This window comes from Aulostomus chinensis, chromosome 8, assembly GCF_037954235.1.
Source record: "Aulostomus chinensis isolate RoL2024-O1b breed Wild chromosome 8, RoL_Achi_v1.0, whole genome shotgun sequence".
Lineage (NCBI taxonomy): Eukaryota > Metazoa > Chordata > Actinopteri > Syngnathiformes > Aulostomidae > Aulostomus > Aulostomus chinensis.
In genome coordinates, this window is record NC_141327.1 from 7,501,763 (window position 1) to 7,525,922 (window position 24,160).

Sequence of the window (24,160 nt, forward strand, 5' to 3'; positions counted from 1 at the left end):
GAGGAGAATCCATTTCATTTGGCCTCCAGTCCACATGATGAAGATTTTCTGAAGAGGCTTGCCTGTCTAGCGGACATCTTCTCAGCTCTGAATGAACTCAATCTAAGTCTGCAGGGAGTCAGTGTAAATGTGTACAACACACAAGACAGGAATGAGGCCATGATAAAGAAGTTGTGGTTCTGGGTGAGTTGTGTGAGTGGAAACACACACACTGTTTCCCTACGCTTCACAAGTTCTTGAAGGAGAGGAGTTGGACCTGGGTCCATCCATCGTCATCTTCCGCTTATTCCTACACATTAAGGGTCGCGGGGGGGCTGGAGCCTATCCCAGCGTCAACGGGCGAGAGGCGGGGTACACCCTGGACAGGTCGCCAGTCCATCACAGGGCCAACATAGAGAGACGAACAACCATTCACACTCAATTTAGAGAATCCAATCAGCCTAGTCCCCAATGGCATGTCTTTGGACTGTGGGAGGAAGCCGTAGTATCCGGAGAGAACCCACGCAGACACGGGGAGAACATGCAAACTCCACACAGAAAGATCCTGTGCCCTAGCCGGGACTTGAACCCGGAAATTTCTTGCTGTGAGGCCACAGTGCTAACCACTGCACCACCGTGCAGCCCTTGGACCTGGGTGAGTATGTGAAAAATCTCATTATTGAACACCTCAACCAACTCGCTAAGCAGCTACAGAAACAATACCCCCTATGGACACATCTCGCGCTTGGATATGCAATCCATTTGAAGTTTCCCTGCTCGTCCCATAGCTGTCATCTCACGAGCAGGAGCAGCTCATCGAGCTGTCATCTGATGAAGCACTGTATTTGAAGTTCAAACGAAAGTCACTTGTGGATTTTTGGACCAAGTCCCTGAAATCAAACAACCCAGTCTCATGTCAAAACGTAAAAAGGCTACGTTTGTCCACAGTGCAAAACGTATCAGTTCTACAATAAAGGCCTAAAAATTGTGAAATGGGTACTGTTTATTCCCCTATTCTTTTCGACTGGAACGCTGGTAGGTCATGTGACTCTTTCATGCGGGCCTCTCAAAACAAAAAACATGGCGGCCGCTCCTGTCATTTTCAGAGAAAAGTGCCTTATTCCAAGATAGTTTTGATTTAATAAAGCATTCTGATGACATTTCTAACAAGAAATATTCATTTTGTTTTCATAATATTCGCTCAGTTCTTGTGTATAATCTTTGGTTTGTTCGTTGTTACAATGAATCTTTCACCTCTCGGAAGAGAGTTGTTACAGTGTCACGTTTCTGCAGTTGTTATGGTTCAAACCACGGAAACCTAAATGGCGTTTATGTTATTGTATTTTGTCGTTACATTGCGTCGTTATCTTAGTTGATAATATATTTGTGGGAATGTTGACTAATAAAAATAAGATAAAACATATTGCCCCAGGAATTATCATCAAAATATAAAATAGCTACGCTTGTTTGTAGTTGTTTGTGTGATTGTTGACTACAGCTGTTCAATAAAAATAATATGAAATGGATTTTAGTGCCCCAGGAATTACAAACATCTGCTTCCGTGGAAGTCGGCTCCCCGTTCTTCTGTGAGAAAATCCGGAAGTTGTCGCGCATTCCGAGGAATTTTTTTTTTTTTATATACTTTATCTTTTGATTAATAAGACAATCTATAAATTCATTTAATTTCTGGATGTTTATTCTACCTACAAAGTACATTTGTAACCATTATAGATCTAACAATCAGCATTAAGAATATAAACAATGATTCAAACTAATGGGCGCGGTCTGCTGACGTCACATCCGTCACAGAGGCTAACTCATGCACTCAGAGGTGGCCTTTTAGTTCTATCATTAGGGCCTGAGCCAGAAGGTACCCTATTATGTTTGATCGGCAGAGCAACACATTAGCAGCACTAAAAACAGCCCCCCCCAACACCCATGAGGCAGCTTGGCCAGACGGCCCGGAGCCAGTTTTCATATACACACCCATTCAAAACCTGGTATTGTACTGTTCTTGTTCTCAATGAGTGCACGCTATATGTGCATAATGCGCATAACGCGCATAATCTAATTTGACCCCCTGAACATGCATGAAATTCGCTGAAATTCGCCACAATTGTTCTCAATGTCTCAACATTCACTAATCAAAAACAAAAACACCACAAAAGTCTATAGCGCCACCTAGGGAGCCACACAAATAAAAGATAATTTTTTTTAATTTTGCGCGCTATAACTCCTCACACAAAACTCCCACAAACATGGGACCAACACCGTTGGACTCGTCTCATCAAGACGAACAATTCTTACACTCTGACCCCTCACCTATCTCCAACAGAATGTCCACAAATTGGACAAAACTGTCAAAATCTTGACTTTTTTTACTCCTCGAACAAAATCTATCTCCTCCTAAACCGTAAATGGCAGCGCTTCCAAACGTTCACACATTAATCTCCCAACTGTGCTGATTAAAAGTTGCTATAGGTTAATATACTACGCGCTCGGTTTGGATTTTATAAGCCCTCAAAGTGGGGGAGACACGTTTCACGCTTACAATTGAAGTCTATGGGGAGAGCGTATCTTCTCAGGGTACATACTGTCAAACAAATGCTTCTCACGTCTACACCATACATCCCACAGCTTTTACAAACACACCAATGTATTCCTGACAAAAATCCCTACAAAAATATGGTATTATGTGTTACTTTTGACCAACGTATGCTGATTTATTCAGCTTTTACACAGTACAAATCTGTTAATCCTCCTCTCCTCTCCACTCTAGCACAGATCAGAAACAGTGCAGCGGGGGAGGGGTTCTTAAAGGGCCAGCTGGCAGCTCTGCACTCACACTGGGCAGTGCACTGAGGCTTCTATCTCCTAAACTACAAGGCCTAGGGATTTGCCAATTACACCGTTGGATTCGGGCCGGCGGTCCGGCCACAGCCGCGGGGGGGGGGGGGGGGGGGGGCTCAGGCCCTAACAACGCTGCTTGCGGCTTTAATTAGGGCCTGAGCCAGAAGGTACTTCAGGCGAAGACCCTATTATGTTTCGAAGTCTGAGAGACACGAAGTCAGCGCTAAAAGCAGTAAAAACACACACTTAGGAGCATCACAGGCCTCTAAAAACATCAAGGGGGGGTCCGGGGGGGGACTGGGGGTGAGGTCTCCCATTGAAAACAAAGGTGGCAAAATTATATTTGAAATTGCTTTGTTTTTTTCTTCCTATTATTATTCTTTCCGGTTCCGCCGCCAATAAATCACATAATTACACCCACTAGACATGCATGACATTCGCTGAAATTTGGCACACACGTCCGGTCTGGCGAAAATTTCGATATTCTGAAAAAAACATTCCGGGGAAACTCTATAGCGCCACCTAGGGAGCCAAAAAACAAAATAAAACGTTTGGAGTGCTATAACTGCTTGCACGAATGTCCCACAGACATGGCACCAACACCGTTGGACTCGTCTCATCAGGACGAAAAATTCATACACTGTGACCCCTCACCTATCTACAACAGAATGTCCACAAATTGGACAAAACTGTCAAAATCAAGACATTTTTACTCCCCGAACAAACATCATCTCCTCTGACACCACAAATGGTATCGCATCCAAACTTTCACACATTACTCTCCCAACTGTGCTCATTAAACGATACTCAGGGTTTTTATATGAATCGCTCGGTTTGCGTTTTAAAAGCCGTCAAAGTCGGGGAGACATGTTTTACGTTACAATGGAAGTCAATGGGGAGGCCATGTCCTCTCAGGGCACATACTCTCAAACAAACGCTTCTCACGTCTACACTTAAACTCACACAGCTTCACAAAACACACCAATGAATTCCTCTGAAAAATCCCGACAAAAATATGGTATTATATTCCTCTTCCAAGCAAAATATGCAGAGTTATTTGCTTTTCACACACTTAAAATGTACACTTTTCAGCTGCTCTCCACTCTGGCACGGATGGCACAGATTCGTTTACTGTAGTCATGGAAACCACAATTGGAGCTTCTCTGCCCTCATGTACATACTCTCAAACAAACACTTGAAGCTTCTAAACTAAAACACTCACACCTTCAAAAAACACACCATTGAATTACTGACAAAAAACTCTACGCACTGATGTCTTTACATTCCACTTTTGACCAACATATGCTGAGTTATGACTGTGTTTCACAGTGAAACTGCCAAATCCTCTCTCATTCCTCTGTCATTGTTGACTGTAGCTGTTCAATAAAAATAATTCCATATGTCTGCTTCCGTGGAAGTCGGCCCCCTGTTCTTCTGTGAGAAAATCCGGAAATTGTCGCACACTCCGAGGAAAAAACAAACAAATATTTTAAATCCTTTATCTTTTGATTAATAAGACAATCTACAAATTAATTTAATTTCTGGATGTTTATTCTACCTACAAAGTACATTTGTAACCATTATAGATCTAACAATCAGCATGAAGAATATAAACAATATTTCAAACTAATGGGCGCGGTCTGCTGACGTCACATCCGTCACATAGGCTAACTCATGCACTCAGAGGTGGCCTTTTAGTTCTATCATTTTCACGCTATATTTACAGATTTATTATTGAGTGGAACAAACCACACTTATGTCTGGGTTAATCAAGGATATAATTAAAGAAATCCAAACTATTTGGCAAGTTAAATTTATCCTTACTGTTCTTCATATATTGTGCTGGTAATGTCATGTAATTTCTTTTCAAATGTAACATTTTTCGTTCTGATATGTGTATTTTTACTGCTCCAACAAACCTGTTCCTCTTCTGGGGTAACTCAATCATTCAGGCAATCAATAACTGAATGTCTCTGATGCATGTACAGTAGGTATTGCAGTAAAACAGATGCGATCCTTATGGAGGACAGAATAACATACTAAAATTTCAACTTCCTAGGTTAAAAGAGAAAAAACTATCCCCTTGTGAAACTGGGCAAAATCAGGGTCTGTGACTTCCGCACTCCCAGAGCCTTTTGGAGCAGAATTGAGGATCAAATCTGGGTTCTGGTATTTCTACTTGGGCAACATACACCAAACTTTACACACATAATATAATGCCCAAGAGTAGCATGTGCTGTGAATTTCAGCCATCTAGGTGCTAAACGGCCCAAGCATGGTCCTGGGGCATCCACTAACCCTAAGGGGCTCCTCAAAGTCTGGCCCTGTTTCCCTGGTTTCATTTGAGCTGAAGCCACCAAAAGTCACACCAATGATTGATGTCAGTGAGAGGACTGATTCTGACATTTTCAGCCATCTAGAAGTTACAGAGCTGAAGACATATCGTAGTAATGACAGTGCACGTCCTTTATGAAAAAAAAAACAACTGCTGCTGTCTTTGGGGCTTGTGTTTTTGGGCATTATACTATGTGTGTAAAGTTTGGTGTATGTAGCCCAAGTAGAAACACCAGAACCCAGATTTGATCCTCAATTCTGCTCCAAAAGGCTCTCGGAGTGCAGCAGTCACAGACCCTGATTTTGCCCAGTTTCACAAGGGGATAGTTTTTTTCTCTTTGAACCTAGGAAGTTGACATTTTAGTATGTTGTTCTGTCCTCCATAAGGATCGCATCTGTGGTGGTTTGACCCCCCTAAATCCTTTCTGCTGTCCATAAAGGGCGTGGCAAAGTCCAGTAAAGTCTATCAATTAAGCATCATAACTTGGTCAAAGTTGCTCCAAATGAGATGAGATTTCTGGGATGAGTTCACACCTCTGCAAAAAAAACAATATTTAAAATTTTGAAGCCCCACCTCCTTCCTGAAGATACTTCTTGTTCAAGTTCACAGTTCAAGTTTCAGGTCTGTATCCACTGTAGAGGCCAAATGAGAGCAAAAGAGCAACAGGGTCAAAGGGTCAATAGGCCCCATGTCTCAGCCAGGCCTCAAAGGGTTAAGTGAGCCTTTTGGAGCTCCTTTGGAAAAAGGCCTGAAACCAATCTTGTTCCACGACAAACATGAAGAATGATCTTTGGGAACATTTTCACATCTTTAAGACCGCCTTGACTCCTTTTTATAGCAGGTGTCACTGAACAGCACAAAGCCTGCTATTTCAGCCCATCAGGCCTCATTTCCTGATAAATTATTATTGTTTGAAACAAAGCTTAATATAAATTATCTATTTTTATTGTAATCATTTTGAACACCTGATAAGAGAAACACAATCAAAACATTTGAAAAGGAAGGATCAAGGTGTTGTTGGACTGCAATACCTACTGTACAGCATCAGAGACATTCAGATACTGATTGCCTGAATGATTGATTTACCCATGAAGAGGAACAGCTTTGTTGGAGCAGTAAAAATACACATATCGGAACGAAAAATGTTACATTTGAAAAGAAATTACATGACATTACCAGCACAATATATGAAGAACAGTAAGGATAAATTTAACTTGCCAAATAGTTTGGATTTCTTTAATTATATCCTTGATTAACCCAGACATAAGTGTGGTTTGTTCCACTCAATAATAAATCTGTAAATATAGATGAAAACAAGCAAACATAATAGGGTCTTCACCAGAAGTGCCTTCTGCCTCAGGCCCTAATTAAAGCTGCAAGCAGCGTTGTTAGGGCCTGAGCCCCTGCGTGGCCTACGGCCGCGTCCTTGACAGTGGGCCGAATCCAACGGTGTAATCGGCAAATCTGTAGGCCTTGTAGTTTAGGAGATAGAAGCCTCAGTGCGCTGCACAGTGTGAGTGCAGAGAGTGAGAGCAGAGCTGCCAGCTGGCCCTTTAAGAACCCCTCCCCCGCTGCACTGTTTCTGATCTGTGCTAGAGTGGAGAGGAGAGGAGGATTAACAGATTTGTACTGTGTAAAAGCTGAATAAGTCAGCATACGTTGGTCAAAAGTAACACATAATACCATATTTTTGTAGGGATTTTTGTCAGGAATACATTGGTGTGTTTGTAAAAGCTGTGGGATGTATGGTGTAGACGTGAGAAGCATTTGTTTGACAGTATGTACCCTGAGAAGATACGCTCTCCCCATAGACTTCCATTGTAAGCGTGAAACGTGTCTCCCCCACTTTGAGGGCTTATAAAATCCAAACCGAGCGTGTAGTATATTAACCTTTAGCAACTTTTAATCAGCACAGTTGGGAGATTAATGTGTGAACGTTTGGAAGTGCTGCCATTTACGGTTTAGGAGGAGATAGATTTTGTTCGAGGAGTAAAAAAAGTCCTGATTTTGACAGTTTTGTCCAATTTGTGGACATTCTGTTGGAGATAGGTGAGGGGTCAGAGTGTAAGAATTGTTCGTCTTGATGAGACAAGTCAAACGGTGTTGGTCCCATGTTTGTGGGAGTTTTGTGTGAGGAGTTATAGCGCGCGAAATTTTAAAAAAATTATCTTTTATTTGTGTGGCTCCCTAGGTGGCGCTATAGACTTTTGTGGTGTTTTTGTTTTTGATTCGTGAATGTTGAGACAGAACAAACAATTGTGGCGAATTTCAGCGAATTTCATGCATGTTCAGGGGGTCAAATTAGATTATGCGCGTTATGCGCATATAGCGCGCACTCATTGAGAACAAGAACAGTATAATCCGAACGCAGTGATAGTAATGGGGGGTGACTTTAATATCGCTCTAGACCAGGGGTGTCAAACTGATCCAGTAATAGGCCGGTGTGTCTGCAGGTTTTCATTCCAACCAAGCAAAAGCAACACCTGATCCAACAAATGAGCTGTGTGGACACAGCTTGATTGATTTAAGTTGAATCAGGTGTTGCTTTTGCTTGGTTGGAATGAAAACCTGCAGACACACCGGCCCTTTACTGGATCAGTTTGACACCTGTGCTCTAGACGGTCTTCAAGATAGATGGCCTCGATCGACGATCCAATTATTCTTTGGCCTCTAATTTAATACAATTTATGCATAAATTCAACCTAGTTGATATATGGAGAGAAAAAAATCCTGGTGTGAGTTCATATACTTGGAACAATAAAACATATACTAGTTTATCACGCATAGACTTTTGGCTGATTTCTAATAGCTTTGATAATAACATTGTCAATGTCAATATCCTCACTACTCCTTTAACAGACCACAAAGCAATCCCAATACAAATCTCTCTTAACCCAAATATTCACCACAGAAGCTCTTATTGGAAACTTAACAGCTCTATTCTAAAACATGACATTGTGTCTAAATCTGTCAAAGCACAAATTGAACGGTTTTGGCAAAAATCTTTATTAGAAAATAATTTTTGTAGTAACTGGGAACTCCTAAAATTTGAATTATCTAAATTTTTGAGAGCATATGGAAGTTCGATCGCTAAGGCAAAAAAAAGCTGAAGACGAAAAAGTAATTTCAGATTTAACTTCAATAACACAAAAAACTAATGGAAACTTAACTGAGAGTGATTCTCAACATTTAATCAGCTTGCAAAACAAACTAGATGATATCTACAGACTGAAGGCTGAGGGGGCTTTTGTGAGAAGTAGAAGAAGATGGCTAGAGGAAGGGGAGCAGAATACTGCTTATTTCTTTCGTCTTGAGAAATTTCATGCCAAAAATAACTCAATACAAAAACTAAACGTCAGTGGGAGCATTACAGATGACCCTACAACAATCGCTAAATACTGTTCAGATTTTTATTCTAAATTATACGACTCAAAATATTGTGAAGATTCTACCTGTCCATTTCTGGGGTCTCTCACAGAAACAAAGTCAATTGACTTTGATTTAAAGGAATCCTGTGACAAACCGCTAACACTACTGGAAGTTACATCTGCTATTGATCATCTCAAGCTTAACAAATCTCCAGGCACAGATGGCATTACTTCTGAATTTTATAAAGCATTTTCCAAACAGCTTGCACCCTTCCTCCTTGGCCTCTTCTCAGAATGTATAGACAATGAATCCTTTCCTCCTACTTTAACCCAAGGCCTTATAACTCTAATACCAAAACCAAAGAAAGATATACTCCTGATCGACAACTGGCGCCCAATTTGTCTACTTAATAACGATTACAAAATATTTGCACTGATTTTTGCTGAAAGAATTAAATCTGTTTTAGACTACATAATAGATGAGACTCAATCCGGCTTCATGAGAAATAGACATATTGCCAACAATGTCAGATTAGTACTTGATTTAATAGATTATTCTGATTTCATCCTTGATGAAAGTTTCATTCTTTTTTTAGACTTTTACAAGGCTTTCGATACAATCGAACACAAATTCATATTTCACGCTCTAGAAAAATTTGGTTTTGGGACATATTTCAGTAGGGCCATTAAAACAATGTATACAAAAGGAAACTGCTCAATAAAATTACATGCTGGTACTTCTCCTCGTTTCTTCCTCAAACGTGGTGTCAGGCAGGGATGCCCTATATCACCTTATCTATTTTTGCTTTGTACGCAATTACTCACTGACTCCTTAAAGCTTAGTCCAATAAAGGGTATCTCAATAGCGAACAACGAAATTATTATCAGCCAACTGGCTGATGATACGACCTTATTTCTAAAAGATAGCTCTCAGATAGCCTTAGCTATTGATTTAATAAATACTTTCTCTCTTGCATCTGGCCTTCGCTTGAACTTAAAAAAATGTGAATTGCTTGCTCTTAAACCCTGTAATGTCCATTCTATATGCAGTATACCTATAAAAGACTCTATTACTTACTTAGGAATTGTCATTACTAAGGATAGGAGAGCCAGATGCATTTTAAACTATAATTCAATTATTGACAAAACCCAGAAAAAACTGAATCTATGGCTGCAGAGAGATTTGTCACTGAGGGGCAGAATCTTATTAACCAAAGCCGAGGGAATATCCCGTCTCACATACGCTGCTTTATGTCTTGATGTCAATAAAAAGGTCTCAGGAGAGATTGACAAAATGTTATTTAACTTTGTATGGAAAAACAAAACTCATTACATAAAAAAATCAGTAATAATGAACTCATATGAAAAAGGTGGCCTTAATTTCTTAGACTTTCACACTTTAAATAATACGTTCAAAATAAATTGGCTAAAACAGTTCTTCAAGAAACCTTCCTCTTTCTGGAACTTCATACCTAACTTTATTTTTTCTAAAATAGGAGGCCTTAATTTCCTTTTATTGTGTAACAACATTGAAAAAAATCCCCTTAAAACTATCCTACTTTCATAGACAGATGCTTCTTTCCTGGTCACTAATTTACAAACATAATTTTTCCCCGCATAGATACTATATATGGAATAATAAAGACATCTTATATAGAAACAAATCCCTATTTTACTCACATTGGTTTTCTCACAATATACTTATGGTACATCAGTTTTTTCATTCACATGGTTCATTACTTAGTTATCAAGAATTTACCCAAAAATATAATATCTCAATCCCTGTTAATGAATTCAACATAGTTATAAAATCAATCCCTGCCGGAGTCATTGTGTTATTTAAAAATACAATAGTCCAAAATCAATCTCTTTTACCCCTTGATCCTACCAAACTGGAAGTTGGTAAAATTTGTTTCTCTCCTTCTCGCAGTAGTAATCGTAATATTCGCTCATTATTCCAAAAAGAAGTTGTATCTATCCCTTATGTAATATCCTATTGGAACAACTTTGTTAAAAACCTTAACTGGAAAAAAATTTGGAACTTACCTGCTAAATATATAATTAATAACAAGATAAAGGAAGTATCTTTCAAATTAATCCATCAAATGTACCCTTCTAAAGTCTTTCTCTCACAACGTTTTAAAAAAGATATTGATACTAATTGTTCTTTCTGTGTAGATCACCCAGAAGATGTTTTTCATTTATTTTGGTCTTGCCCTTTCTCTTCGGAATTTTGGAAAGATATTTGTAACCTGTTATTTTTTTTCTATTGAGCCTCATCCTTCCCTTTGTTTTGAACATATATTGTTTGGTTTCACCAACTTTCAATCTACTAATGGATCTAAATTTTATGTTATTAATCTTATAATTCTATTAGCAAAATGGCACATCCACAAATGTCGTTATACAAACAAAAAAACACTTTTCCTCATTTTTAAAAATGAAACCAAGCAATATATTAAATCCATCCAAAAATCTAACAATACCAAAGCTGTGAAAACCCTAAATCTGTGTACTCTTTTCAATGTTTTTGTTTAACAAATGCTCTGTGTATAATTTGCCTCTGTATGTCCATAACCCCCTGGCTGTATTTGTTTCTCTATAAATAAAAAAGAGAAAAAAAAAAAAAAACAAGAACAGTATAATACCAGGTTTTGAATGGGTGTGTATGTGAAAACTGGCTCCGGGCCGTCTGGCCAAGCTGCATCATGGGTGTTGGGGGGGGGGCTAGGACACTGTTTAGTGTGTGTTTGTAGTGTTTTTAGTGCTGCTAATGTGTTGCTCTGCCGAGCAAACATAATAGGGTCTTCGCCAGAAGTAGCTTCTGGCTCAGGCCCTAATTAAAGCTGCAAGCAGCGTTGTTAGGGCCTGAGCCCCTGTGTGGCCTACGGCTGCGTCCTTGACACCAGCCCGAATCCAACGTTGTAATTGGCAAAGCTCTAGCCCTTGTAGTTTAAGAGATACGAGCCTCAGTGCGCTGCACAGTGTGAGTGCAGAGCTGAGAGCTGGCCCTTTAAGAGCCCCTCCCCTCTCTGCTCGCTCTCTGCCATCTGTGTCAGAGTGGAGAGCAGAGGCTCAGTGCGCTGCACAGTGTGATGCAGAGAGTGAGAGCAGAGCTGGCAGCTGGCCCGTTAAGAACCCCTCCCCCGCTGCACTTTCTTTGATCTGTGCTAGAGTGGAGAGAGTGGAGGATTAAAAAAATTGTAGTGTGTAAAAGCTGAATAACTCGGCATACGTTGGTCAAAAGTCACACATAATACCATATTTTTGTAGGGATTTTTGTCAGGAATACAGTGGTGTGTTTTTTAAAAGCTGTGGGATGTATGGTGTAGACGTGAGAAGCATTTGTTTGACAGTATGTACCCTGAGAGGACACGCTTTCCCCATAGACTTCCATTGTAAGCGTGAAATGTGTGTCCCCCACTTTGACGGATTATAAAATAGGAACCGAGCGTGTAGTATATTAACCTTTAAAGATTTTTGAAGAGCACAGTTGGGAGAGTAATGTGTGAAAGTTTGGAAGCCATGCCTTACGGTTTAGGAAGAGATAGATTTTGTGCGGGGAGTAAAAAAAGTCCTGATTTTGACAGTTTTGTCCAATTTGTGGACATTCTGTTGTAGATCGGTGAGGGGTCAGATAAATGAATTGTTGGTCTTGATGAGACAAGTCCAACGGTGTTGGTCCCATGTTTGTGGGAGTTTCGTGTGAGGAGTTATAGCGCTCGAAATTATAAAAAATTATCTTTTTTTTGTGTGGCTCCCTAGGTGGCGCTATAGACTTTTGTGGTGTTTTGATTTGTGATTAGTGAATGTTTAGCCAGACCGGTGAATTGTGCCGAATTTCAGCGAATTTCATGCATGTTCAGGGGGTCAAATTAGATTATGCGCGTTATGCGCATTATGCGCATATAGCGCGCATTCATTGAGAGCAAGAACAGTATAATACCAGGTTTTGAATGGGTGTGTATGTGAAAACTGGCTCCGGGCCGTCTGGCCCAGTTGCCTCATGGGTGTTGGGGGGGCCTGGGACACTGTTTAGTGTGTGTTTTTAGTGTTTTTAGTGCTGCTAATGTGTTGCTCTGCCGAGCAAACATAATAGGGTCTTCGCCAGAAGTGCCTTCTGGCTCAGGCCCTAAAAAATAATAAAGCCGGCAAAAGAGAAAAAATACCCTCTGTTCCCAAAGTTCTGGTTTTCTCACGTTGGGGCCCTTTTTGAATCAGTGTCAGGATAAGTTCATCCAAGTCACTAGCTTCAGAGATCACAAGATAACAGCACCTCAGATTAGAGCCCAGATAAATGCCACACAGAGTTCTAGTCGTAAACACATCTCAACATCAACTGTTCAGAGGAGACTGCACTAGTCAGGCATTTATGGTTGAACAGCTGCTAAGAGACCATCCATCCATCCATCCATCCATTTTTACCACTTATCCTGTTAAGTGCAGTAATTAGCACTGTTGACTCAAAGCAAGAAGGTTGTGGGTACGAGCCCCAGCTGAAGCATGGGGACTTTCTGTATGGAGTTTTCATGTTCTCCCTGTGCCTGCATGGGTTCTCTCCGGGTACTCCAGCTTCCTCTCACAGTCCAAAGACATGCAACAGGGGACTAGGTTAATCCGATTCTCTCATTTGAGTGTAGGTGTAGCTGGGAGAGTGAATGGTTGTTTGTCTTTATGCGTTGGCCCTGTGATGGACTGGCAACCCATCCAGGGTGTACCCCACCTCTTGCCCAAAGACAGCTGGGATGGCTTCAGCCCCCAAACCCCCCACCCCTCACCGCAAAAACCGATGAAAATTATGTTATGTAACAAATAATCAGTCATGGACTTTAATATTCTGTCTTATTTAAACCAGGAGTAAAGTAACACCTTCATGTTTTTCACTCCCCATATACACTGTGTGTAAATTTTTGACATTAAATTCTTGTTTTGTGGGCCGTTATTGGAACTGTAAAAATTGCAAAAGATTTGAAGAATTGATCTTCTCTATCAATAACTGTCATTATTCAACGATGATTTGTTGGCTGTCTGTCTTGATAGATACTTCTCTGGGCAGCTGGTGACTATTATGGCAACTCAATCTGCAACCTGAGCACGAAAGACCCTGTAAATTTATGCACCAACAAGATGAACCTTCACCAGAATGAGTTTCATGCCAGAATGTACTTTGTCTCTTGTTCAATACAAAGAATTTTTTTTATAAACCATAAGCTTTCAAACTGTTAAATGATGCATGATAAGAAGAACATGAGAATTAAAAAAGAAAATAGGTCAAACAAAAGATATAGTGTCTAATATAATCAGACTTTTACCAGATTTGTCCCAGAAACATGCTGTTATAAAAACCATCTTGAGTTAATAATGGCCTGTATTGTCAACATCAATAGTAAACCATCTTAACAGTGAGCAGTACCAATACTAACGACAAAATCCCCCACAGTACAGGAGTGTGTTTGCATGTCAGCTGATCATTAAGTGTGATTGATAAAATCTGTTGTTTGTATTTTCTTTTTTTGGAGACATTATTTTATTTTTTAATGCAAGCCCTTGTTTTACTTGAAATTCTAAAACATACAATATTTACAATAAGAGTACTAAGCCATGTAAACAATGCATTCCTCATATCAGCTATATTAAATTATTCTATACGGCATATTTTCTAACGGCATTGAGCCTATCCAAGATTATTTTCCTGGGTTTTATTTTGAAAATCTCTTTACGGAAGCCTGTATTGTTGTTGCTCACGAAGGAATCCATTATGACTCTGAGTTAAAAAAAAAAAAAAAAGTACTTTTGATTTTCCGTCAACAACAAAGACCTTCGACTTCCTTTCACCGAAAAAGGTATTTACAGAAAGAGTTGCGGACACTGCAGTGTTAGGATAGTCAATAATATGTAACGGAATAATTAGTATATTTCCCTTATGTTTCCTTTGTATTAACCCAAAATGGCTGCGCTTAGTTTAGCTGGCAAATAATTCCTCGGTTTGCTAGTTGAGGAAGCGTCATGAGTATATTAATTTGCATGGACGTGATCTTCGGAGTAGATGCATTTGGCCTACGCGTGTGAGCAGGGCGAAACCGTGTTTTTGTGACATTTCGGCTTGGTAGAGCGTTTGTAGGCCATTCATTCATCACCAGGCTAGTACGAGTGCTGCAGCTCTCTTAAAGACATAATCAGCCATTTATTCGAGGAATGGTAACTGACTCTGCGGGGTATTGGATATACCTGGTCTGTAGCGAAAAGTCTTGCAGCGAAGAGAAACACGGGGCAGGGGATGTGGCAAGAATATTTTTATTATTGATAATTACCATGATTAATGTGAAATTGCACTTTATTATTCTAAGGGAGTTTTCCTCGAGTGAGAGTTCAAAAAGCTATATGATGGGTATGAAATTTTGTACCTTCTTCATGGTTAAAAGATTTTTAAAAATAAAGTCAAATAATTCAACGTTTCACAAATTGGATGCAGAATAATTTAATATGGCTCGAAATGGTGACGTAGTGGAAGTACAACAGCCGCAATGCATTGTGGGTTTAACTGGCAAGCGGGAAAGTCTGTTTTACGTTGCGCGACAGTTGTTTTGTTGTTGTTGTTGTTCTTGTTGTGTTAGCGATATAAAATGGTTTAGACTTGCTGTCTCGTTCACTGCCACAAACGGTCTAACAATCGGCACGGAAAAAAGATTGATAGACGGAGGTTTTTCCTCTTTTCCCACTTGGAAACAAGCCAAGGACCTCATATCAGTGTTTGGGATTATTGCTGGTTTAAAACGGATCAAAATGGCTATGTGATGGATATATTTTTTTGATAGCAACAACAAAATAGAAGTACAAACAGTTCTCAACAGCTGTGCAGTCAGGACATTTAATCCCAAAATGCCAAACAAAATACACAGTAATGTTACTAAAGCCCCTTACACACTGCACCAAAAACGTGGGTGAACACAGGTGTTTGGGCACACTGGAAGGGTCAGGGGGCATTTCAACCAAGCAACCCGGGTATTTTGCGGCTAGGCTGGGCTCTGCTCGCCTGTTGTGTGAAAAAGGCAATCCGTGTTGTCTCAGGTTTCACGCAGCCTTCCTGTTGCAATCTGAGTTTGTCACTGTGCCGCCTGTCAGGCTGTCATCGTGGAAGCTCTGGGAAAAATAAATGATAAAAATTGAGCTGCACTGGGCTGCGATGCGCTGCGACAGCTGCTTACTCACCTCTCAATAAAGTTTTGGCCCCTGCCATTAGATCAGTCTTCCTGTTTATGTCCCCAAGACTATTTCACTCCTTTTTTCAAACAATTTACATGTACATGACCTTAGGTGAATTAATCTATGCTTGGAAACTGCAACCAATTCGAGAACCCTAACGTGAACTGTGGAAGTGCGACTGTGTTTATAAACAACTTGTATCGCGGTCTTCAAATCTTTTTTATTGATTGTGGCAGTGCACTGGCAAGATCGTGAAGTCCACAACGGCTCAGCATCGCGATGAAATGGAAATCCGGCGGCAGATTTGTGGAACCATATGGGACATGGTGATTTATGGGAACATCACTGCATTTAGAGACACGGCGCACTTTTAAATGTAATGATGACGTTGCCAGCGTGATGATGTACAAGAGAGAAAAACACAGGCATGCAGCCCACACAGCCAGAGTTCAGACCCACGTCTGCTGGAAGCTTGAATGCGCCCGAATGCTGAGCAAACGTGGATACAAAAACCCACGTTGACACATGTTTTTCAGTGTGAAAGGTAAATGATGTCAATAAATAAACAGAGGGTAAATGCATTTATTCTTCTCAGTATATGACACCCATTTTTAAGATAGTTCAGTGGTCTTCAGCTGATAAAAATATAATCCTTCTATTTTATAAAGTAGGGGGGGCACATGTCATGCTCCAGGGCCTTAAATCCAGTACAGGATATTGTGCAAAATTTAACAGATTCCCTCCAACCTAAAAATTGTATTATTTAAAAAAGGATAGAAAATATTATTTTACCATGTGAGAGGCAGTTTTTGAATGCACACCCTCGGTAGAATTCATAGGCATGAGGAAGAGAAAATAGAATATTCAATTTATTTTTGGCTCATTGTATAAGGTCATTTGGAAATCTACTTGAATACTTATTGTTCCTAATTAGAAGCATGTCTATTTTATTGCAGTAATTTTTGTATTTGCTTTGTTTTTGTCTGTGTTGAGTTCTTCCTGTATGCTGGTATTAGTGTTTGCTGCTATGTTGTCTCACTGGATATTGGCATGTTGTTCTACCATTTGCAGTGTTTCTGCTGAATCTTTGCAACCAAAGCTACATAAAAGGGAAAAAAAGAAAGAAATTTCATGGTTTTAGCAAGTGTCACTAGGTGAATCTCACTTTGGTTCCCTAACTTCATTCATTGGGTAGGAAAGATATCATGCAAAGATGAGCTCACAGAAGTATTTTCAAAGGAAAAAAAAAAAAAGATAAAATGGGTAACCAGAACAGGCATATAGTGAAACATAATGTTACTCATGTTATCATTTGTGGTTCTGACAGTCTAATGACCCTGGCAGCTATGTGTCTCCCTCCCTCCCATTCCGACGGATGTTCACTCGACCTGAGTCAGCTTAATCACAACCACATTTGGAACTAGGTCTGGTGATGTTATGAAACAAAAAGCAGCATCCAGAATAAAATTAATTTGGCCTATACATGGGAGAATATACACTTTACTTATAGAGTACCACTGTTCTGACTAACTACAATTTATCATAAACGGTGTGCTCATCTGCCCCCTTCTTGTAAGTCTGTGTTGCTGCAACCACATTACTCAAAGTAAACACAAAGTTATGCATGGCTAGCAGTCACTAATTAGTTAACTAATTTTTTGTCAACAGTCAATATACCAATATATTGCAGCTGAACTGCAATCTGATGCCATACATCCACTGTTAACAGCTTATCCCGTTTTAGGGTCGTGGGGGGGGGGCGGAGCCTACCCCAGCTGTCATTAGGCAAGAGGTGGGGCACAACCTTGATAGGTCGTGAAAACCTATACAATACAGATGCATCAATTTTTCCTCCCTGTCCAACTGCAGAGATCAAGTCTCCTTTACTGTAGTTCGACCCATAAATATATTTTTCCTTCATGCTTAAGAATTCCCTTTTTTGATACCTCCTAGGGTTGTCACGTTTTCAATACAGTCAAGTTTAAACAAAGGTCCAGTGAGTGCTGCATGGTATGAGGAAAACTGTGGTAACGTTTTTCAATATATAAGTTACATTATGACTTGTGATTATAAACAAATATTTAGACTTGGATAGAGATGCACCGACTGCATTTTTCTGGGCTGATTCTGATTTCTGTTGTTTTTGGTAGTGCAACCTGGCGTTAGAAATTTTTGATGATTTTGATTTTCTGTCTAGGGCCTGTACTTGACAGAATATAAAAACAGAAAGTCAACCTTTCTTGAACTAAAAAAAATGTTGTTTTTCTAATTATGGAAAATATTATGCCTGCAGTTTCTCCCAAACTGCACAAGGTTACTGTGTAAGCAAAAATTTTAAACAGGACTAGGTGAAATGTTGGATAGACCAAGTGCAGCACATAAGTTAGGTAGGTTAAGTAGGGTCCACTTCATACAGTGTGTTGCTATCACCCATAAGGTACTTGCAGCATGCAGATAGATAGATAGATGGATACTTAATGAAGTATGGTATCCTCTCGCAGAGAAATTCACAATTTTCAACAGCTTGAATGATGGAAACATAGGGGCATTCAGGGTTCAGGAAAAACAGAAAATAAAGTACTAAATTGTATAATAAAATAGATACATAAGAGGCATGCAAGGTGCAACTATATTAAAAATAAGAGAGAAAAAGAAAAAGTAAAATATTAAGTAAGTATAAATCTGGCAGTTGCGGCATTAGAGAGTGCAGTACTGTTAAATGACAGTGTGTTGGTTCAGCAGGCAGTTTGTGCACACCTGAATAGTCCAGTGTGTGTGTGTGTGTGTGTGTGTGTGTGAGAGAGAGAGAGAGACTAGTCAGGTATCAGTGTTTGTTATATCGCTGTCCCCGAGGGCTGTTGAAGAGCATTGGGAGGAACCATTTCCGCAGAAACAAGATGCTCTAGTTGGAGGTATTTGATTAATGTGACATCAGTCTGCCACTGAAGCTGCTCCTCTGCCTGCAGATGGTGCTGTGCACTGGATGGTGAGGATTGTCTGCAGGAGCCTGTTCAGTGTCTGTCACTCTGCAATAGATGTTAGGCTGTCCAGCTCTGTGCCAACAACAGAGCCTGCCCTCCTCACTAGTTTGTCCAGGCGTGAAGCGTCCTTCTTGTTGAGGCTGCATTCAGGAGGGCACTCGCTACCACAGACTGGTAGAAGGTCTGCTGCAGCTTCAGATGTTGAAGGATGCCAGCCTTCTGTGGAAGTAAAGACAGCTGTGTTGGCAGTCCAGTCCAGTTTGTCATCCAGCTGCACTCCCAGGTATTTGTGAGTGTGTACCATCTCCACACAGGCCCATTTGATGCAGTCCCCTCTGGGTGCAGCTTGGGTCTGCGAGAGTCCACCATCATCTCCCTTGTCTTAGTGGTCTTGAGGAGCAGGTGATTGGAGTTGCACCATGTGACAAAGTTCTGGATCAGTATTATGTTCTCATCTTCCTGTCCAGTCCTGATTACAACCCATGATGGCCCTGTCATCCGCAAACGTCTGTAGATGGCAGTGCTCTGAGTTGTACTTAAAGTCGGAAGTATACAGGATGAACAGCACCAGAGAGCGCACAGTCCCCTGTGGTGCTACTGTGCTTCGGACCACAGTGTTAGACCTGCAGTTGCACATACTGAGGTGTGCCAGACAGGTTGTCACTTATCCATGCCACCAGCCACCAGTGATGCCACTCCCATCTCTTTCAGTTTGTTCTTGAGGAGCACTGGCTTGATGGTGTTAAAGGTGCTGGAGAAGTCCAAAAATGTAATCCTCACACCACCACTGCCTCTGTCCAGGTGAGACAGAGATCGGTACAAAAGACAGATCTGTGTGGAGAGAGGTCAGTGTAAAGAGGGAGATCTGTGTAATAGCTTATTTTGCTGGCATCATGGACTCAAGGCAACTACTGTCGTGAAAATAAATGTTGAGCTTCATAAACACAACAGAGAGCAATGACGTTTCAATCAGAAATACTGGACTGTAGAGTCAAGAATTTTAAATCAACAGAATTACAGGCTCCAAACAGAGAAACAAGATGCTCTAGTTGGAGGTATTTGATTAATGTGAATTTAATGTTAATTGCAAGAGGTCATTTAGAGCCACATTAAGAAGCTTGTTTCTGATGTCACCTCAGCTTCATCTTACTCTGTAACTTGTGAAATAGGCCAAAATCGTCTGCTTTGGGCTACATGTTCTGTTAATGTCCACAGGCTGTGTCTTTGGTACACAGCACAGTGGAGCGCCGCTGGACAGCTGAAGTGGCAAGACCCACAAGGTCTCACAGTAATTCACAGAATTGGTGCTCAATATCCTGATATAACCCAATGTATATTAGGGTTATCAAAGGTATTGATACCCAGATATTATGCAACACTAAAAATTACTATTTGTAAAAGATACTCATTTGCAAAAGTATCAATACCAACGGCTTCGTCTTGGCCTGCTGTTGACACACAGCTTCACGGTGCACCTCCACAAAGTCAAGTAGCTCTAGCAACTTAACAAAACACCTAAAAGACAGACACCTCACTCTTTACACTGATTTGCAAGAGGTCAGTAAAGCTCCCGTTTCAACAACATTGAGGTTTGAACATTACTGTGATCAACGCTCTCAAGTTTGCATTCTCTGTGGGTGTGAGATGTGAAAATGGGGGAGTTATATCATAGATGTGTTGTATTGTTGTGTTGTAGGCTATTCATTGATGACTACTTTTCCTAGCATAAGCCAGGCTACATTCTATACACTGACATATACTTCACCATGACAGAATGTGATATTTAAGAGTGAGAAACACACAGTCATGCATGTGAAGTGGTTGAAATGCATGTGTCACTCAGCAAATTTGTGACACTTGAGAGCCCTGAATTAGGATAAATGCTGACATGCTGGGTACTCTGGCTTCCTCCCACCGTCCAAAGACATGCAATTGAAGACTAGGCTAATTGGATACTCTAAATGGACTGTAGTTGTAACAGTGAGTGTCAATGGTTGTTTGTCTATATGTGTTGACCCCGACTGGCGATCTGTCCAGGGTGTACCCCGCCTCTCACTCAAAGCTGCTGTGATAGGCTCTTTGCATAATATAAACAGACAAAAAATTTAACATTAAGTACCCTTTCTACTATAAATTGTATAATTATAAAAATTAAGTATTCCATTGAAGAGGAATGGATTTTTATGTGTTTTTATTCTGTAAAGTACAGTTCAGTTCAGACAGAAAAATCATAATCTGCAAAAATTGGTAATGGCAGGTCACTCTAACAAAAAAATCTGAATTGGTCAAGAAAAATGCAAGTGCTTCATCTCTAACAAACATGTTGCTCTGTGCTCATTGTAGCACTCCAGACCCTCACATGATATGTGACGTCTAGTTAGCGTCACTGCATTGATCACTAGCACTGGGGCACAGGAACATTTTATCTAGAAAAACCAAATATATTTAATTCCTCTTCACTGTATATTTGGTAGGTATATATATGAATATGTAAGGATTTTGTTTTATTGCCCAAAGGTAGGGCTGGGGGTAAATGATGATTTTTAAAACGATTGTGATTATATTTTATCAATTAGTCGACTAATCTGACGATTAGTTGGACGATTAGTCTAACGATTATTTTTCTGTTGTTCGATTATTTAAAAACCGTAATGTATCCCAAATAAATGCAAAAAAAATTGTTAATAGTTTATTAAACAACACTGTTTTGCACAGCAAAATGTAAAATATAGAATAAAATTATACAAAATAAAAAGGCCAGCCTGTTTACTCTTACAGTCCAAAAAAAAATCTCTCCTGTACAAAATTGCAAAATATAAAAATTGCAGTGCAAAAACTAACACTGTGCCATGCACAGTACATAAATACCTGAGTGTTTTTAACACACTATAACAGACATAGAACATAGAACCTGCCTCTCCTCCATCACAACTCTTTCCTTCTACACATGCTCTTGGGTGAGGCTTGCTCTTTTTTTGCTCACAATGGTCCCTGCTGCTGAGAACAGACGCTCTGAAGGCGTGGATGTTGCAGGGGCAGCCAGATAAGATCTCGCCACAACAGCCAGTGCAGGGAACTTTGTTTCATTTTCTTTCCACCATTGGAGTGGGTTTTTGTCCTTTGGAATTGCTTTCTCCCCAAAGTACAAAAGCACCTCATTCCTAACAGCATCTTCCCTCTGGTCATGGGCTGGGTCTTCATCTTCCAGCTCCGCTTCATCTTCATCTGACCCAAGCAATGTGTCCAGGACAGACTTTGGCTTCTGTCTTTGTGAGTGATCTAGCTGGCCACTGGGGGAGTCAGGCCCCTCCCTCACTCGCACTCATCTGGCTTCAAGTGCAAGGGTCTGAAGTTTGATTTTCACCTGATGTCATCTGTGGACAGAAACTTGAGTTTTCTGAATCTTGGATCAAGGGCCGGGGTGAAGATGCAGACATTGTTCACGTCTTCATCATATGTAGTCAGATCCTTCCATCTGAGAAATAATAGATTTAATTTGTAAACTTTAATTAAAAAAAAATCAAGGTGCTTCAAGAGAAAGATAACTGCTGAATCAATAGCTAAACATGATAGAATCACAATGAGAAAACATTGAAAGATTCAAACTGATGCAGTGTAATTCAAATATTCAGTTAGTTCACTACAAGAGATTTAAAAAGCTGAATTTTTAAACTAACCTTGAAGCAGTCTGCTGCAGCTGCAGTCTGGAAGGTGGCAATTGGAGGAGACTCAAAGGCTGTCTGCGTGGACTTCTGTAGACCTTTCACCACAGGAGACGGGACAGAGATTGTGATGTATGCCTCTCCACTCAGAAAGACGGTGGCTTGCTCAAAGGGTTCAAGTGCTTGATGTAGGTCCTCCAGGATGCTCCATTGGTCGGCTTTCATATCCAAGTAGTGCTTTGCTGCCTTGGTGACCTCTGGGTCTGAGAGGGTTGCAGTTACAGGCCACCGCTACTCAATGAGGTGTTTGATCATATGAAAAGAGCTATTCCATCTAATTGGTACATCTTGTGTTGAGGTGTGCCCATTTGTTCTTGTTTGAGTTTCAGCTTCAGGGTGGCGACCTCGCTGCTATGGAAGTATGTGACGAGGCTCCTTGCTGCCCCAAGTGCCTTGCTGATTCGAGGTTCTTTCAGTGCATTGTTGACAATCAACTGGGTGGTATGGCCAGCACATTGAAGTGAGACAACACCATGCTTCTCCTCAAGGATTTTAAGGGCTTTCACAACATTCGCTGCATTGTCAGAACAGTCGCTTGGACATCATCATGGAGAGAAAAGTCAAACCTCTTAGCAACCTCCTCAAACCAGAGAGCGATGTTGTCAACAGTATGTCTGTCTTCGAGGGGCAATGTGCAGAGAACGAACGAGACCATCTTCCAGTTTTCATTAACGTAGTGGCAGGTTACTCCAAGGTATGCCTCTGTGGCAATACTTGTCCAGGCATCGATTGTGAGTGTTACATTTGAGGACCTCTTCTTTAAGTTTCCCTTCAGATCGTCAAGAACATGTTGGTATTCCTTCTCCAGCTGCTTGGTAAACCACCACCTTGAGGGACATTTGTAGCCTGGGCAGGCATATTCAATCATATCCATGAAGGCTTCCCCCTCAACAAGAGACAAAGGCCTCATGTCTTTGATGATCCCCTGTAAGATAAAGAAAATTATTGTTAATAACAGCACCTTTTATAAAGCCATGTTGCTTTCAGTGTAAGAGGCTTAATCATTACACAATCCAAACAAGGACACAAAGAATAAGGCCAAGTAAAGAAACACCCATAACCTATCACAATAAATGGGGTCAGGACAGCCATTCTCCACTAAAAGATGCTAAAAGCATGCAAATAATTACTTACTCTCAAGATTCTTTTGCTGAGTTCAGCTTCCTTCTGTGGAGAGCATTGTGCCTCTTTCCCAAGATAGGATGGCAAAGTTCTTTGCTTTGTCCTAGCAAAATAGCAATGCATATTGGAATAACAGCTATGAGAATGGGGCAAATTAAATTTACTCTTAAAGTCATTGCTGTGCTATGGTATGAAGGCTTACTTGAAGGCTAACGTGGTTACTTTTGAAGTAATGTTAAGTCCAGCAAAACATTTCATGTTTATCTAAAAGCTCGTAGAGTAATCTACACTGTGTCAATGTTTTGCAGTGCAACTCATATGAGGATGTGGCACTCATTTTAATGTTTTCAGTGCTCATGAAGCATTAATTCATTCACAATCACTGCACACCAGCTTACGTGCAGCCCTGTCCTGGACATTGTGCGGCTTCGTTTGTTGACATAGGCGAACTAGCATAGTGAATTATGATACTATAAGCTGGCAAACATTAGTCTAACGTTAAGATTGACTCGTAAATGGCAATAACATGAGTTAGCTTTCTGTGCCGTCTGTTCCTGCTGGTGTCACCGGGTTAGCAGCGGCTTGACAGTTCTGTAAGAT

General features: G+C 40.5%; 1 protein-coding gene and 1 pseudogene across 3 annotated transcripts in view; one reads left to right on the forward strand and one right to left on the reverse strand.

Moving 5' to 3' along the window:
* Nucleotides 1-395: 395 nt before the first annotated feature.
* The window catches only part of LOC147256969 (uncharacterized), a 56,250-nt gene continuing 32,485 nt past the window's right edge, over nt 396-24,160 (forward strand). Inside the window, exon 1 of one of the 3 annotated variants that reach the window (XM_086210698.1) lies at nt 396-634. Coding sequence is in view for 1 of the 3 variants with exons in the window: in XM_086210696.1 (XP_086066822.1) it covers nt 16,261-16,279 (19 nt within the window). In the remaining 2 variants the exon portion in view is untranslated. Of the gene's footprint in view, nt 635-14,257; nt 14,376-15,971; nt 16,280-24,160 lie in introns of those variants that run through there. The other 2 variants (XM_086210697.1, XM_086210696.1) reach the window with 2 other exon arrangements.
* LOC147256970 (zinc finger BED domain-containing protein 4-like) lies at nt 21,980-23,979 on the reverse strand (annotated as a pseudogene).